General features: G+C 36.6%; 1 protein-coding gene across 1 annotated transcript in view; it reads left to right on the plus strand.

The window, feature by feature from the left end:
- Positions 1 to 9,935, plus strand: part of LOC108524410 (dedicator of cytokinesis protein 11-like) — a 155,962-nt gene that overhangs the window by 105,721 nt on the left and 40,306 nt on the right. The window contains 5 exon segments of the mRNA XM_017865480.1: positions 321 to 387; positions 2,051 to 2,098; positions 3,415 to 3,557; positions 5,191 to 5,306; positions 7,490 to 7,627. Of these exon segments, the coding sequence (XP_017720969.1) occupies positions 321 to 387; positions 2,051 to 2,098; positions 3,415 to 3,557; positions 5,191 to 5,306; positions 7,490 to 7,627 (512 nt within the window).

The raw sequence follows: 9,935 nt of genomic DNA on the forward strand, positions 1-9,935 counted from the left end.
TAAAGTAAAAACACAGCAACTTCCTTTACTCTGTCTTCAGAAATGATACGAAGATTGGGATAAGCGACCCAAAAGGACATACACAAAACACATAAAAAGGATCATTGATGCTGAACTAATTACCAATTAAATGATATATTTGGAATTAATTCAAAAGAATACAGAGTGTGTACTGGGCAGTTGGAGGGGAGAGGAGAATATAGATGAAACAAGATTTGCCTTGAGTTGATAGTCCTTGAAGCTACATAGGACTTGGGGATTCACTGTGCTATTTGCTGCAATTATTTGAAGATCTAACACTTTATTTATTCCATTTTCAGATACTCTCTTAACTTACTGGAATAAAGTATCTCCTCAGGAGCTCATAAACATTCTTATACTTTTAGAGTAAGTTATATTAATTTATCTTCATAAACTTTCCCCTTATTTGGGGAGAATTCAACTGTTACTTTTTGTCTATTTTTAATGGCTTATTTGCTAATAATGTAGAAAATGTTAAATTATTCTGATAATATAGAGCCTGGCATAGTGGTTCTTTATCTGCAGACAGAAGAAAAATGTGAACGTGGAATACTTTCTATATTGCTGAAAACTCTAGGTAATAATAAACCATCTTTGCAGCCCAGCAAAAGACTTTCTGTGATCTGAAAAACTAGAAGTAGTATCAGCTGTTCTGCATCATTGATTTGGAACAGATGCTGGAATAGTGGAGCAGTGGAAATGATTGGAATTTAGAATTTGTACTTTCATATAGAGCTGAGTAATTCTACCCACTGCAGAAATGTGTCTGTGTATGTGTGTGTGTACACACACACACATACACAGACACACACGTATGTATATAAGTATGTATTCCAAGACACTTGGGGGAAAACCTAGTCTGGAGATGAGAAGTTGTCCTACGTTTCATCCTGAGCTATTTTATATGATTATTGGAAGCTAAAAGAAAATTAGACGTAGAATGAAATGCAAGAAATTTTTTAATAAATAGTACACATATATGATTTGTATGTGCACGTCTACAAAAACAAAGCATATCAATACAAACCCTTGGATTAAAGTCTTACAAACTTTAGTGGAAAATGTCAGGATAATAAACAGCAGTTAAGATTTTTTTTAACTACTGTAATTGTACTCAAAATATTTACTAATGAAAATATCTGATGTTGGGGATTTGCTTTAGAAACACAGGGGCAGGGAGGGTGGAGGGATATAGCAGGGGACCTATTCAGGGCAGAGGTCAAAAAAGAATAGCCATGAGTTCAATCATTGTTGAATCTAGGGGGTGATTGGGTATGTGGGAGTTAACTATGGTACTCTCCCTACTTTCGTACGTGTTTGAAATTTTTAATAATATAAAGTATTTTAATGTTATTATTTAAAATGTAGAAATTGCCCCAATTTTTAGTGCAGAAGAACCTTTTAGAGATATTATTGACTATGCTGGTGGGCCAGGCATGGTGGCTCACACCTATAATCCCAGCACTTTGGGAAGCTGAAGCAGGAGGAACACTTTAGCCCAGGAGCTTGAGAGCAGCCTGGGCAACATAATGAGACCTGATCTCTACAAAAAATAAAACATTAGCTGGGCATGGTGATGTGCACCTGTGGTTCCAGGTACTTGTGAGGCTGAGGTGAGAGAATCATTTGAGCCTGGGAGGTCGAGGCTGCAGTGAGCCACACATGATCATTCCACTGCCTTCCAGCGTGGGTGACAGAGCGAGATCCTGTGTCAAAAATAAAAATGACTGATGGAGACCTTTGCTATGATAAATTATAGAGCATAAAGGGTGATTTGCATTGACAGGTATTTTTTAACCTGTCATTAAAATTGTATATGAAGACATGATGTAATTGTAGCAAATAAATGTAGAAAGATAGAATATGGCAAGCCCACAATTAATTATCTATGTATTTCTGTGTAGCAAAACACGTATCATTATATGATTTAAATAGGCCATTCTTTGTAACTCATGACTTTTAAAATATCACTTGTTAATCTGTAGAGGATGTTAATATATTACTAACATGCTATTGTTTTTCTTTCTAGAGTATGCTTGTTTCACTTTAGATATATGGGGAAAAGAAACATAGCAAGGTAATTCCCATAGCACTGCAATTTCTACTTTTTCCTTCTCTTCCAACAGAGGGCAATCTTACTCATGCCATGTAAAACCTGGGTTATATATTTTGAGTTAACATTGAGATACCCGTGATTTAGTTAACATGTCCCAACTGAAAATTTAAATGAATGGGAACTTTTACATTTTCAAGCTTCCCAAGGGGTGATGATTAAAGTGACATATAGAGTTTCTACCTTGTGAGATGCTTATCTTTTCTAAAGGAATCCAGAAGGGGCTAGGTCCAGGGGAAGGCAGGAAATCATAAAGTGAGGACAACTGTAAGGTCTGTACTTTTGTCTGAAGACTATCAATACTTACCTCAGTTACTAAAGCAAATAGAAATCCCCAACAGCAATTGGGACATAAATGATATATTATCTATTTCCTCTTTTTGTCATGTAAGTCCTAGTGAAATAAATACTTAAGGAAATATTTGAGGGATTCTAAGGTGAAGAAGGTTACTTGCTTATTTCAATGAGATATATTTTAGGGGTAGAGATAGTCATTAAAGGAACTTAAAATAGTTTTTAAAAAATGGTTTAATTTTTAAGGCTGTGCTAGATGGGGGATTATTGTCAGTCTCTGGAACGTCTCTAAGGATAGGTAGTTTGGGTGGTGAGGGTTCCAGTTTCCACCATCTTTTCCCATAACTTGGAGTTGATATGGCCATTGTTACCATGAACCTCAGTCTCTAGGATTCTGTCAACTCTCCCACTACGTTTACTAGAGGATAGATAAACTACTTCTTCCTTAGTCCATGTATGACCCAGTTGTAATTTTTTAAATGGAAACAACATTAAAGTAAAACAAAGAAAAGTTTGTTTATCTTAGCAATAGACATACCTACAGAGTAAAAATTTCTAGTCCAAACTTACCTCAAGTCCAGAAACAGATTAGATTGGCACTCATTCTTGAACATCTGACTCTAGGATTTTCCCCTCTCATTTCAACCTTTAGTGAACCTCTGTCTATCTTCTTCCCACTCTTGACCTTCCTCACCTCCCATGAAAAGATTGAATCTTATTGGAGTGCTGGCCACTTATCTCTGATGTTTTTGAGAAGAAGAAGGGAAGTGGAAGCTCTTTCTAAATTCCTAAATTCCTTAATTATATTCATATATGCTATTTTAAAGATACATTAAAACTTCATCCAATTTCTAGTGACACTTGATTTAATCCTTGAGTATAGTACTATGTTTATGTGAAAACCTAATTTTTTTTCATTAAAAAGATTATAACATTGAGATATGTTATTAGAGAACTCCAGTTCCTGACTTTAAAATTTATTTTAGGGTGCATGATGCCTGGCTGTCAAAACACTTCGGAATAGACCGAAAATCGCAAACCATGCCTGCTCTTCGAAACAGATCAGGAGTAATGCAGGCCCGGCTTCAGCATCTTAGTAGCCTAGAAAGTTCATTTACACTCAATCACAGTAAGTGAAAATGTGTGTGTGGTACCCATTTGACCTTAAAGAAGTCCTGGTTTAAATAATAAAAACTGAAGGTGATGGATACCCTGAATACCTTGATCATTACACATTCTATGCGTGTAACAAAATATCACCTGTATCCCTTAAATTTGTATGAAGAAAAGAAGTCCTGGTTTAAATTACCAATATGATTGGAAATGATTTCCCATACATACACGTATTTGCATCTTTCTGCTATGTATATATGTATATAATCAATTTCATCATACATGACTATAAAATGATAAAATACACATGGATTTTTGAACAATTTTCGGTCATGGTGTTTTCTTCATAGTGTTAAAGAAATTAAATTTTCCCCATGAATTGCTGTTCTCATAATATTTTTATATTGGGTGTTCTTCATTCCTACTGTTAAACTTTAATGCAAATATTGACATCTTAATATAATAGTATATGTAATATTTGTTTAGTTACTTTTGGTCATTTAATGATTAGGGAATGAACATGCTGAGATGACTGCAGAAATCAGTGAACTCTAAATACTAGTTTGGCAAAGGTGTATTTCAGACAGGTTGAAGTATTGACAAGGCAAATAGGGCAAGGAGAGAAATCTTGCCCAACTGTGGAAGCTAGAGGGTTATATAAATGGAAGCTCTCCTATGAAAAGCAAATATTAATAACAACTCAAAGAGTGAGAATGTTTTGTTTCCACACAGTCCTCTGAAGGTTTCAGAAAAGGAAGTCAGCAAAACTGGCTTTGTGGTAAGACCTAGTAATAAAAAATAATGTTTTGCTAGACGCTGAGCTAATAGACTCAGGACCTTTAAATCTGCATGTTTTAAAGCCTTCAGCTTCTTGTAAAAATATGATGAACCTACTTCCTTCAGTTGCCTCCAAGATACCTTGTTTTCCTTCTGATTTAGAAACAAATCTCATATAATCAGCATAATTGAAAATGTCTGACCATAAGGCACTACTGTTTATCTGTAGCTGAATTTCTATTTAGTGGTTTCTCATTTTTACCCACATAATTAGTGGCATGACTTAGAAGGCCTCCCACATTATTTCTTAGTTACATCACCAGAGTTCATCACTGAAACCTTGTCTCCAAAGAGGTGGGCACCTAATTATGTCCTGCAGAGCTGTTGATACAGAACTGTAATGAAAACTAATGAAATTGATTAACCCAGACTATATTTGATGAAGGAGTTAAATACAGTATGACACTGTGAGCCCCTTTTCTTTTTTTTTTTTGAGACAGAGTCTCACTCTGTCGCCCAGGTTGGAGTGCAGTGACGTGATCTCGGCTCACTGCAACCTCCGCCTCCCGAGTTCAAGTGATTCTTCTTCCTCAGCCTCCTGAGTAGCTGGGATTGCAGGTGCGCGCCACCACGCCGGGCTAATTTTTTGTATTTTTAGTAGAGATGGGTTTCACCATGCTAGCCAGGCTGGTCTTGAACTGACCTTATGATCTGTCCGCCTCAGCCTTCCAAAGTGCTGGGATTTACAGGCATGAGCCACCACACCCAGCCGAGCCCCCTTTCTTGTCTTAAATCTTTGGGTAGAAAGTCATTCAGCACCATTATGTGCATCTTTATGTTGGGAAAAGTTTAATTTACTTTTTTAATCCTAGGTTCTACAACAACTGAAGCAGACATTTTCCACCAGGCACTTCTTGAAGGCAATACAGCTACTGAAGTTTCCCTAACAGTACTAGATACCATATCATTTTTCACTCAGTGCTTCAAGGTAAAAATGAAGAGTTATAATCCAGTTGGTACCATTGCAAAGTAACATTATACAGAAATTACCTAGTCAAATGTGGGGTAGTGCAGTGAAAAAGGCTGGCATGAATAGTCAGGAAATGTGGGTGGCAGTTCTAGTTTGGTTATCATGTGACCCTGGAAGTCACTGAGACTCACTTGTGTCATCCATAAAGGGAAGGGAATGGACTCACTTGCCCGTAAGCTCTCTTCTACCTCTTAAATTCTATTAGATTTTCGTGTTTAAAAACAAAGTTTCCATACTTCAAGTAGCCAGCAATTTTTAGCCCATAATATGATTGGATCTGTTTGCCCAAATACCCATTGTGATGAGGTGTCCTGTCAGGGTAGATGAGGTCCAGGCAGGCTGGCTGACTTCCCTAGCCACGCACTTAGTGTTTTTTCTCAGATGTTTGCCTCTCAGTGCAAATCATCATTGCTATGATTTTAAAAAGAAGGTAAAAGCACTTATCTAACAGGATTATTGGAGGGGGGAATGCGATAATGGACGTATGCTTTGAAAAGTAAAAATGATGTGACTATAATGTAAGAACTCAAAGGTGAAAATCTTGCTTGCTTTCACCTCAGTTATACAGATGTGTTTTTTTGTTTGTTTGTTTGTTTGTTTTGTTTTGTTTTTTCCTTCTTCCCCTCTTCTCTAAGTAATTCAGTTAATTGTTTCAGCGACCTCGAGATTTTCTATGGAAACCTGGCCTGTGCTTTTCAAAGAGGCTTATAAAGGAAAATTGAATTAGATACTAATACAAAATAGGCTGCAGAATACCTTTAATAAATAGGCTACAGATCCCTTTATGAAGTATTAGGTTTATTCTATATTAAAATGCAACACAGCTCCGTGTTTCATCGTGCCAATAAATAAGGAAGTCATTAGATCTCATGATGTGCATTGTATTCCTTCCTCCTATTCTGATACCTCTTATTTATTTAGCAAACATTTATATAATCTCGTGGTAAATATCAGACACTGTCCTAAGGGCTTTACAAATATTAACTCACTTTTTCATTGTGAGGCTGGGAATGAGAAAGGGGAGTGATCTTTTTTGAAACAATGGAAATGTTCTAAAATTGTATTGTGGTGGTCACCCAACTCTGTTGCCGAATTTACTAAATGTAATTTAATTGTATACCCGAAACTGGTGAATTTTATGGTTTGTAAATTATATCTCAATAACTTAAAAATACAAATATGAACTTACTTTTAATCCTCATGATAGCCTTATGATGTAGATACTGTTATTCCCTTTTGAAAATGGGGAAACTGGGGCCCACAGGAGGTTAATGCCACATAGCTGGGCAGTGGCAGAATCAGGATTGAGATCTAGGCCAGTTATGAGAGACCATGATTCTAGTCACTATACCATGCTTTGAAATATACTAAGGAAAGTGCCAGAAAAATCAAAATACCATTCAGGGATTCTGGCTGTCAGTATTATCATTAGATTGTTGTTGTTTTGGGTTTGTTGTTTTTGGCCAGATTGTAACCTGCTGATTACTTTCTTGAAGAGTAGCAGGATAGAGCTGGAGAAATTAACCATTGCTGATTAAAACAAAGTTGACAAACTAATAGGTATTTCTCTGCAATTTGTTGTTTCTTTGCAAGGGGCATTTAAACAATTTACATAGTCTGTTCAATTGTGATACCTGTTAATTATCTCTACTCATAGAGGGTTTAATTTTTCACGAATGGCTAACCATATAGTAAACATACTTTTAAAGTAAATTAGATCATAATCTAATAAAATAGAATTGGTATTTTCTTTCATTTACACATTATAATATTTAGTCTCTCAGAAATACAAAGGCTGATTGGCTTGTATTCATTTTTAATTTATTGATTTCTTAATTGAGAAGCAATATGGTATAGGTTAATAGAAAATACTGTTCCCATACTAGTCCTGTATATTGTTGTGTTGCATTGAAAAAAAATTCCACCTGTTTAAAATGTTGGGATTAAGTATTCTGGATATCATGTACGTAGTATTTGTTTGAGATTTCCAAGTTGAAAGATGGCACAAATATTTTGAAATTATATGTAAGAGCCTTTTATTTTCCTGAAACTTCCAAACAGTGGTTTCATAAACAGGTATTGGTGAAATCAGTTCTGTCATTCTCAGTGGGGCATAAACCATATTTTTTAATGTTTTATAGACCCAGCTCTTAAATAATGATGGCCATAACCCATTAATGAAAAAAGTGTTTGATATACATCTTGCTTTTCTTAAAAATGGACAATCTGAAGTGTCGCTGAAACATGTATTTGCCTCACTAAGAGCTTTCATCAGTAAGGTAAGGACAGAAGCTTGGGAGCACCCGGTGGGCTATCTTCATTGCAAAAAAGAAAGATGGGACAATGGGGGTCATTGTGGTGACATATACAATGCCAGCTCATGAAGCCATTAAGTACTGCCTTTGTAAATAGAAATACAGAGCAACAAAGCACACACAGAGGGCCTGACCATGAACCCCCTCAAATCAGAAGCTACTTTTTATTTCACCCCATAATACCTTCCCTTTTCCATTAAGCTCCTTTGAAGAGTATCATTTAAAAATTACCAATCCTGCCAGTTCTCTATTTTGCTTCTTTTTAAAAGTATTGTCATGTTGGAGGTATATAAGCCATGAGTGCACTCATGTCTAAAGACTTTGAAAGGATCCAACTTTTGTAATCCCAGGGTCTTGTATAATATCTTGGAAATGGTAAGCACTCAGTACATGTTCAAATGGATGAATCCTGACTTTCAATGCTAGTTGTAACTGAGGGCCCTAAATGTGCAGTCCACTTGCCCCAGCTGAACAATAACCTCAGACTTGGCTTTTAGGAAGAAATATGACTGAAACAGACAGCAAAGATTTGTTTTCTGTGCTCAGGGGCTTTTTAAACTTAAGAATAAACATAATAAACCAAGATAGAGCTAAGGTTATGGAAAGGCACAGTCCAGATCTTCCACTGGTTTATGTAACTACAGTAAGACAAAGAAATTCAGTTACGTTATTTGTGTAATAAGCTAGCTAAGCTTTGAAAACTTTTTGCCATCCTCATTATTTATATAGCAGCTAGTTGCATTTAATAGATACAGAAATTAGATGAATTTGAAGCTTTTATTGCCATTCTTTAATATAATTTATGAATTAAAAATCTATGGGAAGCCGAGTTCAACACAAGCATGTTACAAGAAACCAAGGGAAGGAGATTCAGAAATAATTCATTTAACAAAAACTGTGTAGGCACTTAATGGATATAGTCCCTAAGGGCTTATTGTCCAGTAGAGGGAGGAACACACACATCAAGATACATGTACACAGAAACAAATACCATCAGGATAAAATAAGTCTGTATAGACCTCTGGGGATGGGCAGGAGAAAACTCTAATTTAGCAAAAGTTTTCTGCAGCAATGGAGCTAGGATTTAATATGGATTCACCAAGAGATGAAACTAAAGATGTAAATGGAGTACAGATCATGTGGACTCATCTTAAGAGTTGGATTTCATCTTTCAGGCATCAGGTAGTCATGGAAGGGTTTTAAGCAGGGAAGTAACACAATTATATTTGTATTAAGAGAGAATTGGTAAGGACAGGGGAAAGTCTCTATAAAAGTTGTGTTGAAGAAGGATTGGTGACAGTGTCAAAGGCAGTAAAAAGACTAGTTGCAATAAGCTAGATAAGGAATGAGGGCCTGAAGTAAGGTAGTGACAGTGGATATATGAAGGGTCAAAGGCAGATGAGACATGTTGAAAAAGGATTTATAGGATTTGGTCATCAGTCCACTGATAGTATGGTGGAGTGTGGTAGTTGATATGAAATACAGGGGAAAGACTACATTTGCAGTAAAAGTTAATGAGTCCTGTTTTGTAGACCTGTTGAATTTGAGTGCCTATGGGACATTAAGATATGTGGATCTTTGCTCTGGAGAGGGATTAGGTTGGAGAGCCAGACTTGGAGTCATTCTCCATTCATCCATACTATATTTATTGAGGACCTTCTCTGTGTCAAGTGCTGTACTAGGTCCTGGAGATGCAATGGAGATACAAAATAAATAATAGTTTTCGCTCTCATGAAGCATTCAGTCTTAGTGGGGATAGGGGAGACAGAAAATAAATAATAAAATAATTAGTAATTATGAGCTGGGTGCGGTGGCTCACGCCTATAATCCCAGCACTTTGGAAGGCCGAGGCGGGCAGATCACCTGAGGTCAGGAGTTCGACACCAGCCTGACCAACATGGCAAAAATACAAAAATTAGCCGGGCGTGGTGGCGGGTGCCTGTAATCCCAGCTACTCAGGAGGCAGAGGTTGCAGTGAGTCAAGATGGCGCCATTGCACTCCAGCCTGGGCGACAGGGCAGGATTTCGTCTCAAAAAAAAAAATAATAATAATTATTGTATGTTCTAGGAAAGGAACAAACAGGGTGCTGAGACAGTAAATGATTTGTGGGAGATAATCTTATCTTAGATAGGTTTGTCACTTTTAAAATGAGACCTGAATCTGTAATCCCAGCACTTTGGGAGGCTGAGGCGGGTGGATCACAAAGTCAGGAGTTCAAGACCAACCTGGCCAACATAGTGAAACCCTGTCTCTAGTGAAAAAAAATAAAAA

This window comes from Rhinopithecus bieti, unplaced genomic scaffold (genome assembly GCF_001698545.2).
Source record: "Rhinopithecus bieti isolate Rb0 unplaced genomic scaffold, ASM169854v2 scaffold_82990, whole genome shotgun sequence".
NCBI classification, from domain to species: domain Eukaryota; kingdom Metazoa; phylum Chordata; class Mammalia; order Primates; family Cercopithecidae; genus Rhinopithecus; species Rhinopithecus bieti.